General features: G+C 40.4%; 5 protein-coding genes, 1 long non-coding RNA gene and 1 pseudogene across 12 annotated transcripts; 3 read left to right on the forward strand and 4 right to left on the reverse strand.

The window, feature by feature from the left end:
- Positions 1-420: 420 nt before the first annotated feature.
- LOC104743069 (sodium/hydrogen exchanger 5) lies at positions 421-4624 on the forward strand. Of its 5 annotated transcripts, none has more exons than XR_015580845.1 (21): positions 421-793; positions 884-935; positions 1049-1108; positions 1201-1225; positions 1341-1426; positions 1502-1613; positions 1751-1813; positions 1945-1964; positions 2051-2148; positions 2572-2600; positions 2679-2710; positions 2804-2851; positions 2941-3001; positions 3084-3192; positions 3287-3362; positions 3464-3483; positions 3592-3689; positions 3785-3894; positions 4025-4108; positions 4191-4312; positions 4398-4624. XR_015580845.1 is itself a non-coding variant. In XM_010464187.3 (21 exons), the coding sequence occupies exons 1-21, from the start codon at positions 610-612 to the stop codon at positions 4480-4482; spliced, it is 1563 nt and encodes a 520-aa protein (XP_010462489.1). In that variant the 5' UTR covers positions 421-609; the 3' UTR covers positions 4483-4624. The 5 variants fall into 5 exon arrangements, 2 of the variants coding, with proteins under 2 accessions (XP_010462489.1, XP_087342525.1); XR_015580843.1 differs by having other exon boundaries at positions 3095-3192; positions 4025-4079; positions 4179-4312; XM_010464187.3 differs by having other exon boundaries at positions 3095-3192.
- Positions 4569-7482, reverse strand: LOC104743070 (transcription initiation factor TFIID subunit 6b-like). Its single transcript, XM_087486400.1, has 12 exons — positions 7255-7482; positions 7103-7189; positions 6918-7010; positions 6737-6845; positions 6551-6627; positions 6319-6456; positions 6123-6218; positions 5890-6014; positions 5568-5700; positions 5221-5346; positions 5003-5114; positions 4569-4917 (listed from the first exon to the last, which is right to left on the reverse strand). The coding sequence occupies exons 1-12, from the start codon at positions 7372-7374 to the stop codon at positions 4646-4648; spliced, it is 1488 nt and encodes a 495-aa protein (XP_087342526.1). The 5' UTR covers positions 7375-7482; the 3' UTR covers positions 4569-4645.
- A 150-nt stretch (positions 7483-7632) lies between these two features.
- LOC109128922 (ABC transporter D family member 2, chloroplastic) lies at positions 7633-11534 on the reverse strand. The gene is made up of 9 exons (XM_087486397.1): positions 11006-11534; positions 10827-10894; positions 10373-10699; positions 10108-10272; positions 9786-10014; positions 9051-9292; positions 8693-8969; positions 8337-8596; positions 7633-8067 (listed from the first exon to the last, which is right to left on the reverse strand). The coding sequence occupies exons 1-9, from the start codon at positions 11340-11342 to the stop codon at positions 7879-7881; spliced, it is 2094 nt and encodes a 697-aa protein (XP_087342523.1). The 5' UTR covers positions 11343-11534; the 3' UTR covers positions 7633-7878.
- Positions 11535-11681: 147 nt separating this feature from the next.
- On the reverse strand, positions 11682-15223 carry LOC104758913 (peroxisomal isocitrate dehydrogenase [NADP]). Of its 3 annotated transcripts, none has more exons than XR_015580846.1 (15): positions 15031-15196; positions 14782-14825; positions 14594-14703; positions 14408-14445; positions 14251-14328; positions 14118-14171; positions 13928-14029; positions 13458-13546; positions 13254-13357; positions 13093-13161; positions 12894-13009; positions 12688-12775; positions 12437-12579; positions 12063-12185; positions 11682-11943 (listed from the first exon to the last, which is right to left on the reverse strand). XR_015580846.1 is itself a non-coding variant. In XM_087486401.1 (15 exons), exons 1-15 carry the CDS (start codon positions 15077-15079, stop codon positions 11850-11852), a joined length of 1248 nt encoding a protein of 415 aa, XP_087342527.1. In that variant the 5' UTR covers positions 15080-15223; the 3' UTR covers positions 11682-11849. The 3 variants fall into 3 exon arrangements, 2 of the variants coding, with proteins under 2 accessions (XP_087342527.1, XP_087342528.1); XM_087486401.1 differs by having other exon boundaries at positions 12688-12722; positions 15031-15223; XM_087486402.1 differs by lacking the exon at positions 15031-15196 and adding an exon at positions 14908-15000 and having other exon boundaries at positions 12688-12722.
- LOC147929003 (uncharacterized) lies at positions 12121-12530 on the forward strand. The gene is made up of 2 exons (XR_015580847.1): positions 12121-12261; positions 12384-12530. It is a non-coding gene; the product is annotated as an uncharacterized LOC147929003 (long non-coding RNA).
- A 9379-nt stretch (positions 15224-24602) lies between the features above and the next one.
- LOC147929004 (uncharacterized) lies at positions 24603-25731 on the reverse strand. Its single transcript, XM_087486361.1, has 3 exons — positions 25082-25731; positions 24861-24989; positions 24603-24723 (listed from the first exon to the last, which is right to left on the reverse strand). The coding sequence occupies exons 1-3, from the start codon at positions 25729-25731 to the stop codon at positions 24603-24605; spliced, it is 900 nt and encodes a 299-aa protein (XP_087342487.1).
- Positions 25732-26183: 452 nt separating this feature from the next.
- On the forward strand, positions 26184-27870 carry LOC104744198 (putative arabinosyltransferase ARAD1; annotated as a pseudogene).
- Positions 27871-27934: the final 64 nt, after the last annotated feature.

Consider the following 27934-nt stretch of genomic DNA (forward strand, 5'->3'; position numbering starts at 1 on the left):
TGGTCTGATATGATGTGCTTCTAAGCGTGTACTTGCTTGACTCCCATGCTAAGCTTTTGCATTATTTAGGCTTTTCTTCTTGATTGTTTCTACTCCAATCATTCCACTTGCTAATTCTTTCTATTAAATAAAAGCATAATTTGGCAGGGCTAACCAATAACCAATAATGCTAATTCTTTCTATTAAATAAAAGCATAATCTGGCTTACGAATCTTTTCATTTCTCCCAAATATACCCAATCCAATGTTGGAACAACCTCAAACAACGGAATGATATGTAGCCAATCCAATGTTCCTTTTGTGATAAGTTGATCATCATAATAGCCGGTGAGTGTGTCATTGTGTCACCATCCGAATTCAAATTTCACTTATTAAAAAAGAAATATATATATATATTGATCCATGGTTAGAATTACCACATAAATGAATCGATCCACTCATTAAAAAGAAAATTGCATATTATTTAAAAACAACAAGAGGGAAATGGTGGCTGATGAAACGACGGCGTTTTCAGCTGTTTGACTCTTGTTGGAAAAAAGGCTAGAAGCTCGACATTTCTTTCTCCCCCAAGTCTCTCAGGGAGGATCGTCAAATCTCAATCTCAATTTCAATGGAGGAACCGCCGATGTCTCCGGCGGGCCACGATCCTCAGGGAAAGGTTAAGCAGCAGCAAGCAGCCGGCGTTGGTATACTGCTTCAGATTATGATGCTCGTCCTTTCCTTCGTTCTCGGCCATGTCCTCCGCCGTCACCGATTCCACTATCTTCCTGAAGCTAGCGGTTCGCTTCTCATTGGTAGGGTTATCATTTCTCTCTCTCCCTCTTTCGCCTTTGCTCTCACTTTGAATTCTCCTTCCCTAGCTTCCTCTTTCGTTGTAATTTCAGGTTTAATCGTCGGTGTACTTGCTAATATCTCCGATACTGAGATTAGCATTAGGTTTATCCCCCTCTCCTCCTCCTCCTCCAAGAGACTAAGTTTTCCTGATATGATATCGTTTCCTCAGCTTACACTCTAGTGTTGGGTTTGTTCTATTTGCTCTTCTGTATCAGGACGTGGTTTAATTTCCACGAGGAGTTCTTCTTCTTGTTTCTGTTGCCTCCCATCATATTATATCCTTTGCCTTCAAACTGTATCTGCATTTTGATCCTCTTCTATTACGTATAAATGTCATTTTCCTTGACATCATTCATTTTGTTTGAACCCAGTCAGGTTTCAGTCTTCAACCTGTAAGTGCTTATCTTTCTTTCTTTCTTCCCACTATTGTATATTCTAAAAGTGGCTGACTTAATTACGGCTTCTCCTAATATATATATATATATATATATATTTTCCCTCTTGCAGAAACCCTTCTTTTCTAACTTTGGAGCCATTGTTACCTTTGCTATCATCGGAACTTTTGTGGCTTCTTTCGTCACTGGTGGTCTAGTGTAGGGATCATAACCCTCTTCGTTCTTCCATTATATTTTGCCTGTACCCTTATCTGGTTTTCCCGCCTTTTGCAGTTATCTTGGCGGCTCTATGTATCTCATGTATAAACTTCCATTTGTGGAGTGTCTTATGTTTGGTGCACTTATCTCAGCTACGGACCCTGTCACTGTACTGTCTATATTCCAGGTGCATCTGCTTTCCCCTGTTACTATCAATTTTGATCCCTAACTGCAATATGTATGTGATGATGCCATGCCACCTGAGGATATTTATTTACTTTCCTAAATTGATGCCTTGCATTTCTATGAACATTTATGGTTCAGGATGTGGGCACCGACGTCAATCTGTATGCTTTGGTCTTTGGAGAATCAGTTTTGAATGATGCTGTGAGTGTTTTATTAGCTCCTGCGATATAGTGATCTCTTCCTTTTAGGTTTATATGCAAACGAAATACCCAGAACACTAACTCCATCAGATGTTTTCTTTGTGTTTCATGTATTTGTTGTGTGGCTCGTAGATGGCAATATCTTTGTACAGGTCTGTAAACCACATGATTTTTTTTTTCCCTTTAGATACCTTTTTATGCTAAGTATTAAAGTACCATAGAAAAACTTTCGATGCAGAACAATGTCATTAGTTAACCGCCAGTCCTCGTCTGGGGAACATTTTCTCATGGTGGTGATCAGGTTTCTTGAGATTTTTGCTGGCTCAATGTCTGCAGGTCTGTTTTCCCTGATTCCCTTCTTCACAGTTTTATAACAATATTACTCTTATTAACTCATAAAATTTCCTCGTACCAAACTAGAGCACTATTAGTGAAACAATGAACTAAAGACTAGGTATCTTTGTGAAGATTCATTCAACCGAAATAAACAATAACTTGAATTGAAATGGTCATACTAATTACCTTTTGGATCTGGGAAGCTTTGTTTCTAAGCCCTTAACAATTACATATACATCTACATATGTAAGACCTGTTTTCTTTTTCTATGTATATAAGAATAATAAGACCCGTTTTCCTTTTTCTTTACATGAATCAGAATGTACTCTTTTCTCCCTGAAAAAAAAGAGTTCTGCCAGACTGGTCCTTCACTGACCTCATATATTGGTTAAACATACTAATAGTCTTAATATTGCTCTGCAGGGGTTGGGGTTGGATTCACTTCAGCTTTAATATCCTTCCTCGATCCACTTTTTTGCTTATTAGATGTACATGGCTAAATGTATTGTGAAAACCTTAACTCAGAACACCTCTTTAAGTATGCAGGATTGGATACGGAGAAGTAAGCGCCACATGTTTCTATACTATTGTTTTTATTTTTAATACTCTCAGAACGTCTTGTAATGTGTCTGCTTTTTCTTTTTCTATACCTCAGTCTTCAGAACTTGGAGTGTTGTCTCTTTGTGCTTTTCCCTTATTTCTCGTAAGTAGACAAAACAACTCTTCTCTTCCTGTTTCTTTGTATTTATTATAACACTTCTTCCACCTAATGTGTTTTGGTTGTGTTGTCAGATACATGCTTGCAGAAGGTGTTGGTCTCTCCGGGATTGTGTCTATACTCTTCACAGGAATTGTAATAGCCGACTCATTTTAGTTCGTACATCTTAATTGATGCTAATATTTATGGAAAGGCATATTTAGGCAGCCTAATACAGTGCTACTGTAGGTTATGAAGCGATACACTTTCTCAAATCTCTCAGAAGCTTCACAGAGTTTCGTATCTTCTTTCTTTCACTTGATATCCTCCCTGGCAGAAACTTTCACGTGAGTCAATAACAATAACATCCCATTATCAGATAATAATTTTTAAGCTTAGAACATTGTTGGATTGATAATGATTTGTTTAATGCTTTTCTAGGTTCATTTACATGGGATTTGATATTGCCATGGAGCAGCATAGCTGGTCCCATGTTGGGTTTATCCTCTTCTCTATTGTATCCTCATATGCTGATGGTCAATGATTGTACGCAGTGTTAGCTAGTGTTGTTAATCCTTGACTTTACTTTTTGCTTCTGCATTTCATGACTGACATCAGTTGTTTATTGGCGTGGCTAGGTGACTAAATCCCTTACGAATGTTTTTTTATCTTGGCTGATCGCTTCATTGTCACCATGGTTTCCATTCAGATTTACCTATAAGTTCTGCAATGTTTTTCTCACGCAGGGCTGTCAATGTATTTGGGTGTGCATATTTGGTCAACCTATTTAGACAGGATAACCAGAAGCTACCTATGAAGCACCAAAAAGCCCTTTGGTATAGTGGTGAGATGAGTTTATAGCTTTTGTTCTGGTCTCCTGATGCCCATTCTTATATCTACACACTATTAAAACTTGTACACATATTGGCACATCGATAGGACTTCGAGGGGCAATGGCATTTGCGCTTGCACTTCAATCACTTCATGACCTACCAGAGGGTCACGGTCAAATCATCTTTACTGCAACCACAGCCATTGTTGTTGTCACGGTAAGTTTCGTATTCTCTCCATGAAAAGCATATATGTAATTCATTTGCAGCAGTAGTATACATAAGGCTTCAATAATCTTGGAGAGTTATACATACGCCTCGTTTCTTATCCGTTGCAGTAATATTTCAGGTTTTACTGATAGGAGGTTCGACAGGTAAAATGTTGGAAGCTTTGGAAGTTGTAGGTGACGATCTTGATGACTCCATGTCTGAAGTAAACCCTCGGCGATCTAAGCTAATACCTTTGAACTAAATTTGTGTATGTACTTTTCTGACGCACCCAGATACATGGTCAGGGCTTTGAAGAGAGCGATCATCGGTATGTCCCTCCTCCTTTTAGCATTGGGACTTCATCTGACGAGGATACATCATCATCAGGAAGCAGGTTCAAGATGAAGCTGAAGGAGTTTCACAAAACGTAAGAATAAGAGAATGACTTTTTTTTTTCCTGAGTAGAAAGCGTTCTTTGCATTTCTTGGGTCTCACTTAACAAAACTTTGCAGTACTACATTCACCGCGTTGGACAAAAACTTTCTGACACCATTCTTCACAACTAACAGTGGAGATGGGGATGGAGATGGAGAGTAACGCGTTAAGGTCAATGTATATGTGTGATCTAGGCCAAGTTATAATTTTTGTTCACGTGCAAATGCTGTAAGATTACAACGAGTTGATTCTACCTCTCCAAAATATTTCCAATTATTATATATGAATTATTTGTGGTACAAAACACTTGCATGTTAATAAATTGTTACAAGAAGAAACTGAGTTCATGTTTGGGGGTGAACATAAGCATGCTCTCACCAAAATACTCAAAAAGAGGATGGAGATAGTTGTCAACGGTAGTGTCCATAGTAGCTGAAGTCCTCCGAGCAATGTCCCTTCCAACTAGCGACTGTTGTGGGATTGTTGTGCCTCCGTTCATCTGCATCTGTGTGGAGCTCATTTGCATAATTCCACCTACTGCTATCTTCTTCAGTGGTGGTTGATGAGTTAAGTTGTCAGTACTTGCTTTGCGTTTACCTTGGCCCAAAGAAAAAAATATTCAAGAACGTGCCTGTATCTCCATGTTTGGAACACAAAAAAAGGATGAGATCAGAATTTATACTTTGCCGGGCATTGGTGACCTTTCCATTTGTCTTCCAGACAGAGCTAGCTGGAGGAGACCGCAGAGCCTCAGATGTTTTAAGCCGTTCATATAGGCATCGACCCGCTGCGACCTACGGACAGTTAAATGTTTATATCCTCTGCTGCCTGTTTCGCCACACGAGATTGAAAGAAAAAAAAGTTATTTATCTCATGCATCAAACTAGAAAGCATACTCACCATCAACGCTCCATAAACGAGCCAAGCCCCGTGCCTCTTCGCTTCTTCCTTCTGCCTCTCAGGTACCAATTCAGGTAAAAGAAGCAGCAGATACGGCCCTAGATTTGGGAGAACAAGAAAACGAACCTAGACAAAGGAGTAAAGCAAGGAAAATATTCATGAACGACCAAAGGATATATCCTAAGGTATGAGAGGACACTCTAAACTTATTTGGCTACCACCTTAGGATTACGGTTCAATTGCAGGAAATTGCTAGTTTTAAACTTATTTTATCTTGTGGGAAATTCTAGACTCACATCCTAAAGTGCCACTCTTCCTTATGATAATCAAGCATCAAGAAAAAGTACCATATTAAGCCCAAGGGCTACCATCCCTTGAATTGCCCCATAATGTTGTGGCAGTGCCTTGGTTGGGTCCAAAAAGGTATGAAGCAGTGATCTTGTAACACGTGGCAACAAGTTGTGATAAACATGTCCAAACCTGTCAAAATGTTCACTAATGTGATTGCAGGTCATGCTATATATCAGATGATTATCATTTTGTATACATACAATAACGATGTTCCAGTTACCAAGGATGAAATATGCCAAATAAATCCTCTAGGCTACAGCAGTTATATGGTTCTACAAGATTCATGAAATCACAAAGCAAGAATGTAACAACATTAACCTTCTGCAGGTTGAAGCAACTGTACTGGCAGTGAAGTTTCTCAAATCCCAGTGACTATCAGATAACCTTCTTCCTAAGCGTTTGGCAGTGAGGCAAGTGATAAAAGACGGCATCAATTGATGCAGCTAAACAGAATACAAGAAGATAAGGTCCACAGAAACAGGAAAAGACAGAAAAAAAAAAATGTGTGTGAGCCACCAACTGGAGTTGCAGGATATAGCAACAAAACTTACATATGGTTCAATATGTACATGAGGGTTATGAAGGAGGCTTCTAGCAATACGCATCAAAGCCAACAAAATTTGGTGATTATCCATGTTCCTCACAATCTGGAGAAATTGGAAACACAAAAGTAGTCAAAAATGTAGTAGAATGACTCCCAAGTTAGGATAAAAATCGAGACTTAAAAAGTTTGATCACAAAGAAAACCTCTTCAGCAATGAAAGAAGTGAAAAAGGGAACTAATGGGTGGAGTCCAGGGTCAGTTTCCAAGCTAGAGAGTGCTTGTCTAAAGATGGTGGAGCCGGATTGAGTCAAAGCCCACTCCGTGACTTTGTCAAAGTAAATCTGCATCAAAGGTTATATATAGCCTCAAAGAGAGAGAGAGAGAGAGAGAGAATAAAACAAAAGGCGTTTCAGCATCAAAACAGAGAAAAATTACCTGAAGCTCCTTAGAGAGCACCTGTCTAGCAGCCAACACATCGTCCTTATATTCCGATCGTTTAAGGTCAGATATGGCTACAAATAGTCAGGGAGGAGGGATTTAAGGAGATGCAAAAACTGTTCCATAAAAGAATAGACAAAGAAAGAAAGAAAGAAAGAAAGAAAGAAAGAAAGAAAAAGACACCTTGGACAGGAGAATTCAGTGGAATGGAAGGTTGAATACCATCAATTGCCAACCAATGAGAGGTAATCGATGCATCAGGAGGTGCATTTGGTAGAGGGGCTTCGATAACCTGCACAAGAGACCAAATCCATCATAAAAGGAAGGAAGCTGATTAACAAATCTTGATGCCTAACAAGCTCACATTCTTGAGCTCGACATCTTTGTCATCCAAGAAGTAGAGATCTCTGCTCTCAGGAGCTCTCCTGAACCGCATACTTTTGGAGCCCGAGGTAGGCTACAGCAGATTAAAAAAAAAAAAAAAAAAAAAAAAAAAAGTCAAAATCAGGTAGGAAATCAGGAGAAGACAAGAGAAGAGAGGAAGGAAACCTCCAAATTCCTGAAATGAAGAGCAGAATCGACATCATGAGCCATTAAGGTGGTGCGGCGAGCATGGCGCATGCATTTGATAGCTTCCTAGCAGATGCAACAGGTTAAAGAGGGGGAAGTGGAGATTGGAAGGTAAGCCAAGTGATATATACCTGCATGACCTCTCGGACACGATACTCGACATCGGGAGCAAGAGCGGCGGAGACGTCCGGAGAAATAGTGGAGAATCCAATGCTCTGAGCTATCACTTCTATGGATTCCTTCGTCACCATCCTTGCGCTCTTTCGACTCGACTCGCCTGACTAATGAACGACTGACTCAGTCACTACCTTCACTCATTCTATCGGGCTTTCTCAAATGGGCCTATCTAAGCCCATCACTGACTTTTGAACTGCTTGGGCTAAATGAAAACTTGGGTTTGATTTTTGTGGCTCATCTCTGGGACTAATACAGACAGACCCATTTCTAGACGTGTTTGTTATTTTAATCGGGCGTTGATGTTCAGTTCAGACCTTCGTTGCACCTCGTGCTTGTGTATCTGTATCAATCTCTCTATTCACTTACATCTTTTCGCTGGTTGTGAGTCAACGTCGAGACTGTGGCAGATTATATATACAAAAAGCTTGTTTTTCGGATACCAAACATAATTCTTTTTATGTTTCAAGAACGGGCCTGTTTCCTATCATCTGCACCCCATGAACACACCCGGTTGCGTTTTACCTTCTTCTGTCTCTATGTAATCAATCAGGTTTTGATCGGCTTTCACTTGGCACCTCCTATTGACTCAGTGGACCGTACAAAGAATCTTTGGCATCCGCGTCCTCTATTTGCCAGTTGCGTTCCTTGCTCTTCGGGTCTGCCGTTGAGATTCGTAAGATCTTGTTATGGAATTTGGTTAAAGTCCGGCGGTGGCCAATGCTTATATATGTAATGTCGGCCGACTGGATTTGCTGGTACAGAAGCGCCTGCACATCAATCGGAATGATTGCGTCAATGCTAAAGTTTCATGATAAATACATCACGATTCTGATCATATTCGCAAAGTTCAAGCTGGGGAACCTTGTATCACATATGTAAGAAGAATGAAAGTGCGAAAACAAGAACGAAAAATCTAGGACTAATTGATTGATATCTCTTGTTTGGGGGGATAAGCTCTGTATTCTAAGTTTTCTCATAAAAAGTGAGTTTCATCTCTTCGCCTAGCACGAAAATGAGAGGAGAAAGCACGAAATACCTCATTAGCTTCATCCAAAGCACTAGTGGATTCATCCAGGAGGGCCAGCTTTGGCTGAGCCAGCAATAACCGTGCAAAGGCAAGGCGCTGCTGCTCACCAAGTGAGAGAACACTGGACCACTCGTGTATCGAATCAAGACCACCAAAGCGATCCGCTATATGTCCAAGACAAACCTTCTCTAGAGTCCGCATCAGATCATCTGTTGTCGGCTTATTACACTTTTCATTTCCGTCGTCTCTAATCAAAAGAGGTGTTGAACCTGACACAGTCAACACGTTTTTTCTTTTGAGTTTGAGCCAGTCCATTGGCTGGGTTAAATAATCTGATTGCATAACCTGAATTCTAAACTGCGCACCGTCTATTTTACTGCCACCAGGTGTCGCCTCCTCCTCCACAGTTGCATTCCAGGCAGGATAAAGCAATTGCTGACGCAGAGTTCCCAGAACCATATAAGGTCTTTGTGGAAGGAACAATACGTCTCCCGAATTTCTTTCCCCTGAATTTTCTTGAGTCTCCTGTGTGAAATCATCCCCAGAATCGAGGTAGAACGTGATTTTTCCTTTCCCTGACCTCCAAAGACCAGCCATTGCTCTTAGCAGCGAAGTTTTACCACTCCCACTAGGACCCATAATCTGTTAAATGGCATTTATAAGTAACTTACCATCTACCAGCCACATATGTACTTCAAACGCAAATAGTCAAAGTGAACTAACCAGTAGGTGATCCTTGTCATATATATCTACAGATAAGTTGTGAACCAATGTGGTTCCATTTGTTGGTGTCTGAAGAGTAAGCTCCTCGATCTCCAGACGCTTTTGGTTCGGCTGGGAATTGATTGAACCATTGGCGTCCAGCAGTGAAGAATTCCTCTCACTCTGATACGTCAGCTCAATCTCGTCCACAATGTCAGAGGGATCTCTGAAGATGTTGTTATCCAAAAGATCATCAAATTCACCTGTATTGTAAGAAGGCTTGATTTTGTTAGAATGCGTAAAAAGGAGAATCCCACAACCTACAGCAAATGCAGGTTTTCATTTAGACCCAATTTCAAACAGGACAGAGAACAGCTGTCTTAATCTTTTCATCTGGCCAGTCACTAGAACCATCAACTGTTAGAGATATATATATATATATATATTTTGTGGGGGGGGGGGGGGGGGTCTTTACTCTTACAAAATGCTACTACTATACAGTCTAGAGTGTTATCTATGTATAAAGAGGCCTATAACACACACACACAAGAAAAAAAACTTCTACTCTCGGATTATTATAAAGAAGATCCTACTACCAAACTATCTATTTTTCACCATCAGGTAACAGAAATTAAAGAGAGGAGCATATTCTGCAGTAATGTTCTACCTATACAGATCTAAGGTCTCGTGTAGTATGCAAGCGCGATCTGCATGCAACAAGTAGTATATATACAGAATACATGATTAATCTAATACCTAGTCGGTCAATGACAGCTGAAAAAGAGCTGATAGCTTGAAACTGATAAACAACGAGGGAGAAGTCTCCTAGGATATGATTGAATGCTGAGACTGACTGGTTAATGACACCAAACTCGATCTTCCCGGAGAAATACATAGGGGCAACAACAGCAACTGGAAGAATCTGAATGAGGTAGCGGTATCCATCAGTGAAGAATTCTAGGTTTCTAGATGCTATCAGCAATTCCTGCGTGTGAAAAGAAAAAAAAAAAGAAAAGAATTGAACTCATTGTGCAATAATCTAAGGATGGAGAATCGGTGAGTGGGGGAGTAATATTACGGTTAAATTATCAAAAGCGCTAGTGAAACGCTGAAGCAGAAGCTGCATTTCATTCTGTTCGCCTCCGTAGAAAGCAATAGATTCAGCATTTTCCCTCACTCGTACAAGGCTGTAACGAAAGTCAGCCTCTTTCTTCTCCTGTAGAAAGTTGAGATTCACAAGTCCCTGAAATATCAAAATCAAAGCAAAGAGGGAATATTATGTGAACTGGGAACTCATAGATAGAAATGTAACAGCAGCAAAAGCGGAGGAAAAGCAAGTAGACCTTGCCCAGAAAGACGCTGATGGCTGTTCCTCCAAAGGAGTAGAGCAGGAGAACGAGGAAGAGAGGAGGATAAATGGTGAAGAGGATGTTGCTAAAAGAGATGAGGTCTATGGTGGCATTGACGAGCGTGAGAGAGAAAGACAAGGCAGTTCCAGTAAAAGAACTCAAATCGTCAACAAGGCGCTGATCTGGATTGTCAATGATAGACTGAGACTGGATCTTGTAGAAGGTTTGGTCTTTAAGATAGCGCTGCAGGTAATATTTGGTCATCCATGATCTCCATCGCAGTGATAACGTCTCTTTTGTAAAATCCCTCAGCACAAAGAACTGCGCAAAAAAAATCCAGAGGACAAGATGATGAATCGATGATAATGTCTTTTTTTTTTTAAAAAGAAAAAGGATCTGTAATGTATCTTTCACGCGGAGGTAGGAAGGAGCGTGTGGGAAAGCTCACCGGAATTCCGCCGGCGAAGGCGCAGAGGTAATAGAACAGCTGCTTGGTGAATTGCTCTTGGTCTTTGTCTTTTGAACCAAAGAACAACACAAAGGAAACCAATTATTTAACAACGCACGCCGAGAGAGAGAGAGAGAGAGAGAGAGAGAGAAAGAGTTGAAGAAGAAGAGAAGTCATACTGGCGAGAGAATTGTAGAAATCACGGCCGAGGAAATTGAAGCCGACGCTAATGCCTGTGGTGGCTAGGGTTAGGGCGAAGACGGCGGCGAGACGAAGCCTGGCTTGGTCTTTGTCCTCGGAAAACCAATAAGGCGACGCGACTTTGTAGAACTTCTTCCAGAGAGTCTTCAACTTCGGTGATGCCCTATCCGACGACGGTTGCGGCAACAAAGAAGAGGAGGAGACGGTTCTGAAACGGGCAACTTTCTTCCGACGAACGTTGCCGATCGATGATTTACGGCGGAGGAGAAGCTGAGGACAAGTGGTGAGAACGGGAGCGGTTGTTATCAACATCATCCGTCACATAGTCATCTATCTCTCTATCTGCACATATATACAGTAGTTTGTGGTAACTTCAAGTTCAGGCAGCAGCAAGAGGAATTAAGGACGACCCAAGGAACAAAGGCAGCTCAACCATTCATTTTTGTTCACCACACACACACACACACACACACTTCCTTCCTTATATGATAGATCATTAGATCATAGTACCCCTCCAAGAGAGGGAAAACATCATAAGCCATATCTGATGGTAGCTTTACAACAGTAATTCAACCAAGAGAGAAAGAAAGATCTGCATTCTTTTAAAGATTGAATGAGGGCTTTGGGAAATTCTGAGTTCCTGGGTAAATTAAGTTTACAGCATATTTCTTTCTCTCTTTTATTTATGCAATTGCTTGCCCCTTTCTCAGGCTTAAGTTTCTATACATACAGTTTTATATAGGATACTAATGAAGGTGGGATAGATACTGGAAAGGCATCAAATCAAAGACCACGCTTTTCAGAGTTAAAATTTTTTTCTTCTCACAACCTGGAGTTGCCTAACAATCTTCTTCTCAGCTCCCACGCCACCGCATCAATGAACTCTTCTGTATTCACATACTGATCCCTCCTAACCCTGTTCAATTTTACAATGTAGACACACACACACACACACACAAAAACTTATCTATCAGATCTTTTTATAACTTTTACTAGATCCATCTACCACTACTCTCTCTGTCGTTATGGTCTTACTTGGGTCCGTGGATCAGAAGAGCTAGATCCTTGGTCATTTTGCCAGACTCCACAGTGCCCATGCAAGCTGCTTCTAGTTTCTCAGTAAAGCTCAGCAGTGCGCCATTGCTGTCCAGCTTTGCCCTGGTTACAATAACATCACATACCAAACATCTTTTAATAATGAGCTCAACCAGTTTTCAGTCAACTTAAGGCTAAGGTATGGCAGAAAACCTAATGGTTTATACGTTCAGTGATCCATTATAGAGCAACAAAAAATGACAAAAATCTTACTACAAGCAATCCCGGATACACTAACTAATTATTTCTCCACTAGTATAGCATCAAGCACTACCAAGCGTGAAAAATGTTCAAACACAGTGGAAATCGGCTACCTGTGGGCAAGGCCTCTGGACCAAGCAAATATTGAGGCTAAGCTGTTGGTGCTTGTTTCACCACCTTTTTGATGAACTCTGTAGTGGCGGGTAACTGTTCCATGAGCTGCTTCTGCTTCAATAGTTTTTCCATCTGGACAAACCTGTAATATATCTCAAATTTCAATTCAAAAAGATAGGAAGATACGCATGAACCATGTTAACACAGTAAAGACCCAAAAACTTTGGCTGAGGCATGTGTCATTTCATACCAACACAGATGTCATCATTCCCAAAGATCCATATCCTGCAGCCGAGAGCAGAAACATTGTTTCATAAGGAGATATAAGATCAAAGTTTCTGTCCCCATTCAGATCATAATTTCAAAAAAAAAAAAGAACAAAAAATGCATTTGATTAGGAGGCACAAAGATGGAGGTTTCAGTCCCTACAAAGATCTCAAGTTTAAGGGAAAAAACCTTGGGCTAAGAAATCGCTCTGTACATCTCCATCGTAGTTCTTGCATGCCCAGACGTAACCTCCGTCACTCTTCATGGCATACGCAACCATATCATCTATCAAACGATGTTCATACCTGGATTTCATTAATTTTGTTAACAAGTTTGCCTGGTGAACTGTTTGTTTTAGAATGAGCTAATAACACATTGCACATCTCACCATATCCCTGCAGCTTCATACTTGGATCTCCAATTAGTTTCATAAACTTCTTGGAATATATCCTTGAATCTTAAAACAATTTGAAAAGGGTAATGTCAGGGCAGCATGACTAGATGTTTCAGTGAAACTCTTAACAAGAAAAAATAAAGGAAAATTCACACCTTCCATCGTATGTTTTGAGGATGGTGTTTTTTGTAGAGAGGTAAAGTGGCCACTTTTTCTGATAGGCTGTGTACATCGAGGACTCAGCAAATGCACGAATAGACTGTTCCGAATGAAATAGGGACACCATATCAACTATAGGCTATGCAAGTTGTATTCAGGTAGAATAGACACGGAGAGAGGACTCTTTCACTAATGTTTACCTCATCAGTGTTATACATGGCTAAAGCAACACCTCCACCAGTGAAACTGAAGACGTCGAATTCTGTTTTCTGAGAAGATCCACTTGGCTCTGCAAACGTAAGATATGAGTTCTAAAGTGAATGAGTGGAATGAATACACTTCAACAGGTAGGTAAACTCATAGACAACAGTCCCTCCATTTTATTCTTCAGTGAAAAAAATTGAGTTGATAGGTTAGTCAGGTCCTCAACTTTCGAAAATGGGTCTCCACAAAAGGTAATTCGTGTTAGTTGTTGAATTGACTTAATTACGTGTTAGCTCCATATATAGCTTCTCTAACAGTGTGTGTGGTCTAATGAGGCAGCTGTCCCCAACGTAGGGAATCAACTGAAGATAACCTGTGCTCATATTTACCTTTAATTAAAAGGTATGTGTTCATCACCTATCATGTTTTTAGTTAAAATATCAAATAATGGGAGGAGGAGATTTACCGAAAACCAGTTTTAGTTTTCCTGGCTCATTGACAATGATATCAGTGGCTCTATACTGATCACCAAACGCATGTCTTCCAATACAGATTGGCTTCGTCCATCCTGAAGAAAGAAAAGCAGAGGGAGTTGTTTTGCCTAGAGGTTACAGAAAATGGCTATAGCCCATACAAAAGAGCAGCCGGTGACAAACCTGAAACAATACGAGGGATGTTTCTGCAAATGATAGGCTCCCTGAAAACCGTGCCTGCAAAAAGAACAACAGGATCTTAGAGGTTGGTAAAATGGAAGACCCAATGGCTCCTGTTTTAGGAGAATGAACTGACCGTTTAAAATGTTCCTTATAGTTCCGTTGGGACTCCTCCACATTTTCTTTAACCCGAACTCTCTAACACGAGCTTCATCTGTTGTTGAATAGTAATTTCCGAATAAGCGCACTTGTAAAATGGAAAGTTGCAAAGGTTCAAGGATGCAAAGACATACCAGGAGTAATCGTGGCACACTTAATAGCCACGTTATACCTTCACATAAAAAGAAACCAGAATAAGGCGGACGAGAGTCTCAAATCACAGCCATGAACAAATTCGATAGAGAAGAGAGCTTGGAAACAGGAACATTAAAACTAGAAAACATGTAAAAAGTATTAAAAATGTAAAAGCAGAGACATACTTTAAAGTAGCTTCAGCACTCTCGACAGTAACCTTATCATCAGTGGAATCACGGTTAGGCAGTCCAAGATCAAAGTATTTGATATCCAGCTCCAGGAAAGGGAAAATAAGCTGTAAGGATTCTCAAGAGGTTAACTACAAAAAGATTTTGAAGGCTTTGCTCAAGAATCAAGATACAAGACAGTTTACCTTGTCTTTGATGAATTTCCAGATAACTCGAGTCATTTCGTCTCCTGAGAGAATCAAGAAAAGGGTCTAAAAATTCTGAATTTTCAGAAACTAAAACCTATATATATTATGTAAACAAACACACACTCGATACTATACGTTCCCTGAGCAGAGCAGGACACATACGTACTCCGATCTATATAGTAAATCAATCAATCAGAATGACAACGAGATTTATTTGAGTCAATTGAACTGTTGGGGAACACTTACCATCCATTTCAACAACGGGGTTGGCCACCTTGATCTTCTCGAACTCCATCTTTTTCCCGCAGAGATATGATCTGATGGGCGAGTGAAATTGAGAATAGCGAGTGTGAACGGATCAGCAGCTCTGCTCGCCATGAAAGAAAGACAGAAAACAGCTCTCTCTCTCTCTGTCTTGGGCCACACTCTTCCAAAGCCCACTTCTATATGGGCCTCATTCTGTAATTTTAAACCGTCGGTATCTCTTTTTGTATAGTGCTAAATTTAATACTAGTAGTCAGCTTTAATAACAATAATCATCAAAATCTTACAACTGACTAAGATCTGCTTTAGCTAATTGAATAATTTAATCAATCTCTCTCAGATGAATAATAATCACAAGGTGGTCCTGTTGAACACTAGTAGTAGTATATCTAAAATAATTTTTTTTTCTTTTAAAAAGTAACGAGTGTTACCACTTTTAACAAGGGTAAAAACGTGATTTAATGCATGAAGAAAAGCAAAAGGCAACGCAAGTTTTTGGACAGTTAAAATATGTCTATTGAGATGTGTGAAAAACATGAAAAGCAAAAAAGAATCTCTCTTCCTAAGAGAGACACAGGGATTCGATCTTGTTGTGTATATTATTTATTTATTTAAAAGGCTTTTCTTTTTTGTCTTCGATCAGTTTGTTTATCACTAACTAAAATGGGATTTTAAAAGATTAATATTTAGAAACCGACATGTAGGGAATCAGATGCTACATTTTTCTTTTCTCTGAGGAAGACTCTTCCGCTCTCTCTTTTTCTTCTTGTCCTTTAGAAGAATTGTTATTGATGTTGATGTTGATATTGAAGATGAATTAAAAGTATATGTATTATATATATATATATTGTATGATCATGCATGGTTCCCCATTTATAACTTCATCATGGATAAAGATTTTAACTTCATTTAATTGTACATGTTGCGTCTAATTAATGTTTATTTAGTCGTACATGTTGCGTATATATATATCAATATATTCTTTCAGTGAACAAAAAAAAGATTGCTTGCTACTCCAGATATATCGATAGAGTTATTTACAAAAGATAGGCACTATACTTTCCAGTCTCCAGGTAACTGCAGATTTATTATAAGACTTAGTTATGTAACATTATACGATACGAGTGCCGGCTTAGCACATGTGCCGACGGTGCAACAGGATAGGATCCAAGGGTCCAAATTTTTTTTTCTACATGTAAACTTTTTACGATACTATTTAGGTATTTTTTTTAAAATAGCACTGGATCTGTATAAATTTTGAGCCGGCATAGATACAAATGGTAGTGATTAATTATATTTTGACCTAATGATTTCTTTAACTTTTATTTCCATTTATGAAATCGAAATATCGATTCTCGTCTATTAAGAGAAAAAAAAACTTCCACCGTAGATTGTTCTGCATTACATGCATATTACAACTTCTTATCTTAATAAATTAGTTTGATGTTATTTTTTATTAAAGGTTTGGGTTTGCTATCTAGCGGCCCCCACCCCCACTTCTTATATATTTTTTATAAATACGTACTTGCATTATATGAAAGAGACGCACTTGAAAAGAAATTGAAGTACTAAAAAATTCGCATTTATATTTGTATTTTTAGAGATGATAGATAAAGAAAAAGAAAAAACTTCTTCTTTGTCGATCTTCATGTCATCAAAGTACGTTAAAAAAGTTGGACAATTCGAAAGAAAAGACATCATCTTTATCAAGTTTGAGCAGTTTGTAAAAAAGACCATATTTCTATAGTTATGTTCGATCATGCACCACATAACCCATATGAAAGTTTCTACTTCAGCATGTAATCGGGAAGGACTACATCGAAAATTGATGGTTCCCATAGTCGGTGACGAATCCTGAAAAAGCGCACAAAACATTTTTCCACATGCAAATTGTTCTCCCGCTTTCCAAAAGTCATCTACAAAACAACGATATCTTGAAAAAATAATGGGAAGAGGCGCTGCGGTCACCCGCAACCGAGGGGTGGGGACAATCAGAGTGAGGGTAGATCCTCATTCTCACCCTTTACCTGAGCCTGCTGCCATGCCGTCGCCTCACCTACTGCTAGTCGGACAACCTTATCATGCCATTCGACCTCATTTTCAAAAACCTTGCATTCCTTGCTTTCAAGATATACTACATAAGTTAAAGGAACGCTGAAACCTGGGAACTTGGATTTGTAGGATCCAAAAAATAATCCACTTTTCCGTACATGAACTCAGTTGGAAAGAAGTTTGGCCCAACCGGTACATGTGATAACGCCCATGCCTGTCGAGCATGTGGACAAACAAAAATTGCATGATTGATTGTTTCCTTGGCGGTACCACACCGAGAACAACCCAAATCACAAGCAATACCTCGCCGACTTAAATTTTATGATACTGATCAAAGGTCAATTAAACCCAATGTGTACTCCACCACGATCTAGTGGTATCGTTGTAACACTTCAGGGCCGAATCCAAGCGATGCACTATGAAATTATATAGATTCGAATATAGCTAAGGCAAGAGAAAGTTTGTGTTTCAAGTAAGAAATTTAAAACAGAAAATAAAGTAAGGATTTTGAATTCAAAGAAAGATATTGGGCGTAGGGAATCAGTTAGAGGATACAACCACAAATTTAGATGATAGATTGGAAAAGCATTAGACACCGTTCTTGAACTCAAATCACAATTATAAAGCTAACCTACTTCCGCGGCGTTAGCTAACTATGCACAGAAATAACTAGACCCTACACTTCCGTTTGAATCTAGCTAAACAAGCAAGCATTAAAGTCCAAGTTTGATTCGTTCACAAGGTGCCTCAACTTCAACTTCCATTGGCTAAGGTCCACCCTGGTCGCCTATGTTTCTTTCAAGTAAATCAACAACACTTTCGGTGCCACGATGAATTTAACCTAAGATCTTAATCTAGGTGATCAGTCTAGTTTAAGCATTTAGAACAACAATAGATGAAGAATAATAAGATCAATCCCAAATCTAACAACCTAAGTTTAGAGAATCATAAACCCACTTTTGAAACCTGAAACCCAATAGTAAAACTACTCAAACATAGAAGTAAAAGAACAGCAAATCAAAGATGAAGAAAACATGATTGAATTGCAAAGAGAAATAAAAAAGGTTCAGAATTCTTCTCCAAAGGGTTAGAGAGGATTAGAGATCTTCTCCCAAAGCTTACAAGTACTCAAAAGCTGTATAGAATAAAAAAAGTTGTCTTTCTAGAGGTCGTGCCTCATCCTTAAATACAAAAATAAAACTCTAAAAGTCGGTTTAAAACGAAAAAAGGAAAAGTTGTTTCGGGTACGGGACCGGTCGATCCTGAATGTGGATCAGCCGATCCTGGATGCTTTTTCTGTGTTTGCTCCATCTGCCTGCTAGTCCGATCAGTCTTCACCAAAATGGCTCCAGATGCTTGTCTTCATATCCAAAACACTTAGTTTCTTTCCAAAGTAGCCTAGAACCTGTACAGACTCTCAAAAGACTAAAAGGACTCTAAAAGCACACTTGGACCTAATAAAAGACTCAAAACAAACCTAAAAACTATGGTTAAAACCTATAAGATATAGACACATCAATTCCCCCGGACTTGAATCTTTGCTCGTCCTCAAGCAAGAACAGACAAAAACTCAGGAACAGAGAAAATGTTTGAAAGTGGAAACTCACATATTCTTGGGAACCTCATCTTTGCACTCTTCATCAAATCAAATTTAGAACTACTTTTTGTACTTTTCCCATGATTAGGATCAACACTCCCTACTCCGAACTCTACTACCTTAAAGAACCTTCAGTATTCCCATTGTTGTCTCTCTACATCAGATTAGTGAAATGTGTGGTCTTGCCGAGGGAATATCGATCACTGAACTTATTGACTCCTTCAATCTTTTAATGCCCAAGAATTCCTTCATATGCTCCCTTTCCTCTCTCTTTTCTCACTTCCAAAGGATTGATTTCTCCCTAATTTTCTAGGGTATCATTGTATTTTTTTTATTAATCCTTTGCTATTTTCTTGTGGACAGGTTTCCATGAATTCCGAAGGATACACGGGTTTACGCACACCCCTCGGTTCACTTCTTTATTACCTATATCCTCTCCTTCTTCTTTCTTTCTTCTTTACTTTTCTCATTTTTTTTAATTTGAGTAATGAAGGGAAGAGAGAGGGGAAGCATACTTTGTGAGGAGATGCATGTCTTGTATGTCTTAAGGGAGGTGTCCTGTTCGATGTATACCAAGTCCCAAGGCAAGAAGTTAGATCCGATTAACTCCTTTCAAAGTTAGAGACAACATTGGATCAGCTTAGTGTTATCTTTGGTGAGGGTCTTTTGGGGCTTGTTGAGACTGCTCATGTTCTTTCCAAGCTTTATTCAAAAATCAAAAGTACTAAAGCAATCATAAGAGTGTTAGCTCAAAACAAAAGATTCCTAGAAATGATAATATTTCCCAACATTTTTTTTTGTTTAGACTCGATAAAATGACTCAAATAAAAGGGAAATCAAAGAAAACAACCAAAGAAAATGACATTAGTAACTTGGAGACATCCCTCCCCCGGACTTACTTCACACCGTCCCGGTGTGAAAGCGAAGCCAAGAAAAAAGGGACCTCCGACAACAAAAAGGAAAATACAAAAAACCTAAAAAAAGGAAAGAAGATAACCGGTGGTCAATCAGCAATCTAGCGAGAAGGCGAGGAGGTAGCGGAATGGTCAGAACAGAGAGGTTCAGTAGCTGCATCCTCATCATCACTGGCAGCAGTAGGATCCGGCAGTGGGGGTGCAAAACATGATGGTGCAATCCCCTGAAGCCAAGTTGCCAATCGAGTGAGCAACATGTTGTTTTTCCGCTGAGTGTCGTAGACCCACCGTTCAAACTCAGATGTAGGTTCCTGAGTAGGCTGAGTAGCAAAAAATTGGCTCACATCAAAGGGTGGAAATGGTGGAAGCGAGCGAGCTGGATGTGAGGACTCTGAGGCAGCGGCCTGCTGTGTGCTACGTGTGGGATTGCGAGAAGCATTTCCACTCTCCTCCATCCAAACCACCTCATCAAGGTCGCATAGTGATAATTCAGGAGGCTCAAAGGCAATGTTCTCCGTCTTTTGAAGTGAGGTGCAGGATGGCATAGGGATCCTCATGTACCGAAACTGACCAGCTTTGTCCTGAAATCAGTAGACAAAAATTTGACGCACAAGAATCTCACTGGTGGACATATATTTGAGGTCAAGGAGCCGCATCTTCTTAGCGGAAGTGGGTGATGGCAAGGCAATGCCACAATACTCGATGATAGGAGTCACCAACCTACCGATGAGTACCCTCTTATTCTTAGCTTTGGCCATGTCTTGTCGGACTTGCTCGAACATCCTAGAAAGCAAGAATCCAAAGTTAACGTCATGAGTCTGATGGTGGAATGGAGAAGTCGGAGGATGCAAGAACCGACGAAAACCGTGGAAGAACATCCACAACTCAGGTAGTTGCAATGTGCTAGTTTCAGCCCTAGCATAAATGGTATTGCTAAGGAATTTAGCAGTGATCCGAAGGACTGGGTTGCGAATGCGGGATTGCCTGGCCCCGCATGACACATAGTTTCCAGCTCCGATCAGATTCCAAACATCGGACCTGCTATCGAGCTTCTCCATCTTGCATTGCTTGTTTTGAGGGAAACCAAAAATATCACAAAGGTCGAACAGGGAGATGGTTTAGTGCTTCCTGCACAAAAAGAAACTTATCGAACACTGCTCAGCTAGCGAATCAGGACAGGAAGGCAAATCGATCCTCACAGTGGCCAGAAACTCTCTTGCAAGCTGCTCATGTAAGTCTCATGCCTTCTCAGCAAAAGAACCAAACCCCATGTTTTTGACCAACTCATAAAAATCTGCAAGCATGGCCATCCTCCCAAAAAGCTCTCGGTCAGGAAACCGAGTCGGCTCCATCTTACACTGACCCAACAATTTAAAACTCCTAGCATCCTCATCATTCCAAATTCTGGTTTTTTGCTTGTCGGTAGGAGTTGCAGGTTCCTTACCACTGCAGCGTCTTTTAGGCATTTTCTGCAAAAGAGGAGAATTCCAATATGAGAGATTGAAAACAATTGAAAATTCTCCTAATCGACCAACATAAGTGACATTCCCATATCTTAATTCAAGCCACAACAACCTAAATCTATGTTTGAAAACTTCACTAGAACTATTCAACCCATCAATTCACAGCACAAGTGGGAAGGAAGAGTGAAAGAATTATGGACAACCGAAATTGAACCTGGAAATCGCCAAGAATCGAACACAAGAATGGGAAAAAGAAAAACTTACCTTGCTCGACTTTGATTCTAGCTGTGTGAATATGAAAAAGGTTTAATCCGAGTGGATTGAATCCAAACCTCAACAAAATAAAGAAAAATCGAGAGGAAGAGAGAGGTGGATGTCCAAATCAGGGTCGTCGAGAGGGAATAGAGAAAGGAAGAAGATGAAATTAGGTTCAAAATTCTGGTATTGGGCACGAATCCAGTTTACCCCGGTTCATTTTAAGTCCAATAAGTAGAATAAACCGATTCCCTTCCTTTTCTCATGTTCTGCAAATTTACTTACCTCGAACGGAGGATCGGCTGATCTAAAAATAGACTGGCCGATCCTGAATTAACCGAGGGACATTCTTCGAAAAGAATTCGCATCTTCTGCGTTCCGAACTTGTCCCATGAAGATTTAATGCCAACATGACCAGCGGAGAACTCCTAAACGAAAACAAAACAAAACAAAAAACAAGATCCTAAGGAAAAATATGAAAAGATAGGGGAAAACAGATCTAACCCCATTGGATTGCCTCCCATGAGCGCTTGTTTAAAGTCGCGAGCCTGACTGTTCATGCTGCTTAGGCAGCGTGGGGATCCATCAGAGAGATGGTAGATTCCTCAGTTGGACCATGATCAGCAAGATATGGCTTTAGGCGTTGACCGTTAACGGTAAACTCCTTACCATCGTGGTTCCAGAGAACAATGGCTCCATAGGGCATAACCTCCTTGATGCGGAAAGGTCCAGACCAGAGAGAACGTAACTTGCCAGGAAAGATCTTCAATCGAGAGTTGAAGAGTAGAACCAAGTCATTAGCAGCAAAATTCTTAGAAACAATTTTCTTGTCATGCATCGCTTTAGTGCGTTCCTTGTAGATTTTGGTGCTCTCATAGGCATTCATGCGGATCTCGTCAAGTTCATTCAGCTGAATCAGGCGTCGTTCGGCCGCGGTCTTGACATTGAATTTCATCAGCTTTGTCGCCCAAAGTGAATTGTACTCGAACTCGACAGGTAGATGGCAGGATTTCCCATAGACCAACTTGAATGGTGTGGTGCCAATAGGTGTCTTATAAGCGGTCCGATAGGCCCATAAAGCATCATCGAGTTTAGCAGACCAATCTTTCCTTGTTGAGTTCATCGTCTTCTCCAAGATGCTTTTAATTTCACGGTTTGAGATCTCAACTTGCGCACTAGTTTGAGGATGATATGGTGTAGCGACCTTGTGTGTTACTCCATGCTTCCTTAGCAGATTCTCGAAAATTTTATAGATAAAGTGACTTCCACAATCGCTTATTACTACTCGCGGAACACCAAACCGTGGGAAAATTATATGCTTGAACATCTTAAGAACAACCTTCGAATCATTGGTGGGGCTTGCTAATGCTTCGACCCATTTGGAGACATAATCTACTTTCACAAGTATGTAGAGATTGCCATAGGAGGGTGGAAAAGGTCCCATGAAGTCGATTCTCCAACAGTCAAACACTTCGATTTCCAAGATAAAATTTTGTGGCATCTCATTCCTTTTGCTTATGTTCCCACTTCGCTGGCAAGCATCACATCAGGAGACAAAATCGTGTGCATCATGAAACAGAGTAGGCCACCAGAGGCCTTCTTGAAGTACCTTGGTCGCAGTTTTGAACGTAGCGAAGTGGCCTGCGTAGTCGGATCCATGATAGTGAAAAAGAATTCCCGGAACTTCTGGTTCTGGGACACATCTTCTATAAAGGCCATCGACACAATACTTGTAAAGGTATGGCTCATCCCAGAAGTAGCGCTGCACATCCCACAAAAACTTCTTCTTCGCATAACCAGTAAAGTTGGGGGGTTCCTCTACAACACACAAATAGTTTGCAATGTCAGCATACCATGGGGGATCATCGCCGATTTGCTGGAGGACCTTAGCGTCGGCTTCGCCCTTGAAACATTCCTCATATGTTGCGACTACATACACATTCTCCTCAGGAAGCCGGTCATCGATAGGAATCTCAGCATCGATCCTCAGCCTAGAAAGGTGATCTGCCACTCCATTGTCCACTCCCTTCTTGCCTTTTATCGCTCAGCATCGATCCTCAGCCTAGAAAGGTGATCTGCCACTCCATTGTCCACTCCCTTCTTGTCCTTTATCTCAAGATCCAGCGTAACAGCCTCGGTTTAGCATATTTTTTTGTCAGTAAATAGCGTAGTGCAGCGTGGTCAGTGTGGACAATCACCTTAGAGCCAACCAGGTAGGATCTGAATTTTTCAAACGCAAAAACTATGGCGAGCAGTTCCTTCTCTGTTGTGGCATATTTGGTCTGTGCTCCATCGAGTGTCTTGCTGGCATAGAAGACAACATGTAACTTACTATCCTTGCGCTGTCCCAAAACCGCTCCAACAAAAAAATTGCTTGCATCGCACATAACTTCAAAGGGAATGTTCTAATCGGGTGATTGAACTATAGGAGCTGATATCAGTGCCTGCTTGATTGTAAGGAAAGCTTCCAAACACTCTGCATTAAACTCAAAGGAGATGTCCTTGCATAACAGCTGGGTGAGCGGTCTATCTATTTTGGAGAAATCCTTTATGAACCGTCGATAAAATCCAGCATGACCGAGGGAACTGCGTATATCTTTCATTGTTTTAGGTGGCTGCAGGCTGGACATCACCTCAATTTTAGCCTTGTCAACCTCTATCCCCTTCTCAGAAATTCGATGACCAAGGAAAATCCCATCGGTGACCATAAAATGGCATTTTCCCGAATTCAAAATAAGGTGTTTGTCCACACAACGTTGAAGAACCTTGCACAGATTAGACAAACACGAAGAGAAAGATGAGCCATAAACCGAAAAATCATCCATAAATACCTTCATGATATCTCTACCAAGCCAGAGAAGATGGACATCATGCAACACTGGAAGGTAGGTAGGGCATTGCATAACCCAAAAGGCATCCGCCGGTAAGCGAAGGTGCGGTAAGGGCATGTGAAGGTCGTTTTCTCCTGATCATCCGGGTGTATTGGAATTTGGAAAAAGCCAGAGTAACCATCCAGGAAGCATTAATAAGGGTGATTGGCTAGGCACTCAAGCATTTGGTCGATGAAAGGAAGGGGAAAATGATCTTTCATGGTAGCCGCATTGAGCTTGTGGTAGTTGATGCACATTCGATGTCCTGTTACTGTTCTGGTGGGGATCAACTCATTTTTTTTCATTTGCAACTATTTTCACCCCTCCTTTCTTGGGCACCACATGGACCGGACTCACCCAAGTGCTGTCAGAAATCGGGAAAATAACTCCTACTCCCAACAGTTTAAGGATCTCCTTTTTCACCACTTCCTTGAGGTTTGGGTTCAACCTTCGTTGATGTTCTATGGAAGATTTGGAAGGATCTTAAAGGTGGATGCGGTGAGAGCATAACTCCTGTGAAATACCTGAAATGTCATCTAAGGAATAGCCTAAAGCCTTCCTATATTTTCTCAACTCGCAGAGTAAGAGTGTAGTTTCAACATTATTCAGGTTAGAGTTAATAATTACTGGATATGTGGAGTTTGGTCCAAGATAAGCATACCTGAGCCCTTCTGGGAGTGGCTTTAAATCCAATTTTGGAGCCTTGAGTTCGCTCCAGTCTTCTTGGGTTTCTTTGATCTCAGAGCAGGATTCGAGATCAACCGATCCAAAAACAGGAATGGTCGTTCCACTGCGTTCATTTGAGAGTTCCTCAGAATGAGTCGGATCGGCCAATCCGATGTCGGGATCGGTCAGTTCAGTTTGCAAATTGTCAAAAAGGACTTCGTGTTCAAATTTGCTGCAGCATCAAGCGTTTCTGCCATCTTCACGGTTTCCTCAGAAAAGTACCCTAACTCCGGTTCCTCCTTAGTCAAAGCCACAGCCAGATGATCATTCGAACATACTTCTTCATAGATTTCATCCGTTATATCTTCTATCGTGTTAATCCAGAAGGTTTGGCCATCAATCGTGGGTTTCTTAGCTACTTTTTCCAAGTTGAATCTCAAGACCAAATCATCCATGTGCAAATCAATTTTGCCCTCTCGGACGTTTATCATTGCACCAGCAGTGGCCAGGAACGGTCTCCCTAGCAGAATGGGTTCTTGAGATTCTTCGTCAAGTTTCAAAATAATGAAATCAGTGGGTATGTAGCAGTTCCCAATTTGTACTGGTAGGTTCTCCAATACCCCTTCTGGACGTTGGGTAGAGCGATCACCTAGGACTAAGGCGACTTGGGTCGGCTTGAAGGAGTATAGTCCAAGTCGTGTTGCAATGCTGAGTGGCATTAGACTTACGCTTGCCCCTAAGTCGCAGAGGAAATGATTGAACTTGAGATCTCCTATTGTGCAAGGCAGCGTAAATGGTCCTGGGTCTCCGCATTTTCCTGGCATTCGGTTTTGGAGCAATGAACTGCATTCTTGCGTGAGATACATTCACTACAAGAAAACATGGAATTGCCAACTGTAAGTTGCGACCTAAAACACAGTCGCTAAATTTAGTGACTGAATTGCTATTGTTTGCTACTCAATGGTTACTAAAATAAAACATTCGCCTAATAGATGCTAATTCGAGATTGATGCATACTGTCTCAGTGTAGTCGCCAATTTGCGACTAGTTTGGAGACCAATTTGGCAGTCGCCAAACATTGCGACTAAACAACTACTCTTTAGCGACTGCTTTATTTAATTTGGGATTTAAACCAAATTTGGGCCGTAACATAACGGCTCAAACCCAAATCGTTTCTCTTCTTCCCCGAAAAAACCCTAATCCCTCAAATCTCTTCTCAATCTCGTTTCTCTTCTTCTTTTGTTTATTCTTCAAAACCCTAATCCCTCACATCCCCAACTCAATCTAGAAACGCCATAATCCCTTCTTGTATATCTCAATGGGTCTCAATCGTACTACTTCCTCGAGACCCAGATCCAAAACCCTATTCCTCATCATTCCCCTCGTCGCCTTCTCTCTTCTAGTTATTCTCTACACCTTCTCTTCCTCCGCCCAACCCTCCATATCCTATGTGAACTCGTCGGAGCGGCCAGAGACCTCCTTCGTTGCTTCGCTTGAGCATTTCTTGATCCATAAAGCGTCGAAGCTCACTTACAAAGAGACCTCGAATCCCGAAGAAGTTTACTTTCGAACTTCTCTGGTTGTTTCACAATACTTACAAAGAGACCTAGAATGCTACCTCTAATGGCAGCCCTGTTCATCGTCTTATCAAACAGGTACTATAAGAAAGCTTAATTGAATCACTTGGTTAGTTGTTAGATTGTTAGAAGAAGTTTATTTGTATCTTTAGAATAACTTGGCTCCATTTTTCTGTATTGCAGAATTCTGTTGACTATTGGATATAGGCTGATTTGATCTCTCATGAATACGAAAGGCGTTTGAAAAGTGTCGTGAGGGTTCATAAGCAGCAAGACGCTGACTTCTTCTATGTTTTGTTTTTCACTATGATCAGCTTCTTCTTGTTGGAGAAGCAGCAATGCAAAGCACTCTATAGGGTGTGAGTGAGCTTTGATTATATATATTTTCTAGAACATTAGATTCAGTCGTTAATTTTAGATATTTAGTTTACATCTCCAGGTGCTTTCTTTGAAAAGTATCGAGCTGATTTTAACTCTTTAAATTTGTGTTTTGAATATACTGGAACTTTTGCCCCCGGGTTTTTAAAAAAGGACATGTCATTGGTAACATCCTGCAGGAAGCTTTGAAGTGGGTCACAGATCAGCCTGCATGGAAGAGGTCCGAGGGAAGGGGTCACATATTTCCCATTCACCATCCCTGGTCTTTCAAGTCCGTCCGCAAATTTGTGAAAAAAGCAATCTGGCTTTTACCTGATATGGACTCCACTGGGAATTGGTGACTCTAGATTTCCTTCTGTAATTGGTTATGAGTCTTGTAATCTGTTTTAGCTATAAGTTGTTGATTCTGTTTGAACTTGACGTTGTAGGTATAAGTAGGTATAAGCCTGGGCAAGTTTCACTGGAGAAAGACTTAATTCTTCCTTATGTTCCCAATGTTGATATTTGTGATGCCAATTGCTTGTCAGAAAGTGCACCAAGGAGGACCACATTACTTTTTTTCGGAGGGCGGTTGAAGAGGAATGTTGTGAGAATCATACCACTTCTAATTCTATTACTTTATAAGTTACAATCAAATGCTCTTGCCTTTTTCTCTTTTTGTTGACTTTTAGAATTCCCATAATAGTTGGAATACTTCTATTGTTATATGAAGAATAATTGGAATACCTCACTATACTGGGAAAGCTCTTAGTCATTCTTTGCCTTCTATATTCTGTTTCTCACGAATGGGTTGCTGAAATTTTGTTTTAGGGAGGTAAAATACGTGCCAAACTTGGTGCAGAACTAAGTGGTATCAAGGATGTTATTATTTCTGAGGGGACTGCTGGAGAGGGAGGAAAATTGGCAGCTCAAGGTGGCATGCGTCAGTATATTTGGTATGTTTTAGTTATAATTGGCAGCTCAAAATTAAAAACTTTTGTAATGGTTGTACTTGTACTCTTGGAATGGTTGTTTGGATGTTTTCTGGAACTTATGTTGGATGTATGTTGAAACTTATGTCTTTGTTTAATTTCATGTTTGTTATGTTTTAGTTATAGTTTTCATAATCAGTTTT

Source organism: Camelina sativa, chromosome 14 (assembly GCF_030686135.1).
Source record: "Camelina sativa cultivar CO46 ecotype springtype chromosome 14, ASM3068613v1".
NCBI lineage: Eukaryota > Viridiplantae > Streptophyta > Magnoliopsida > Brassicales > Brassicaceae > Camelina > Camelina sativa.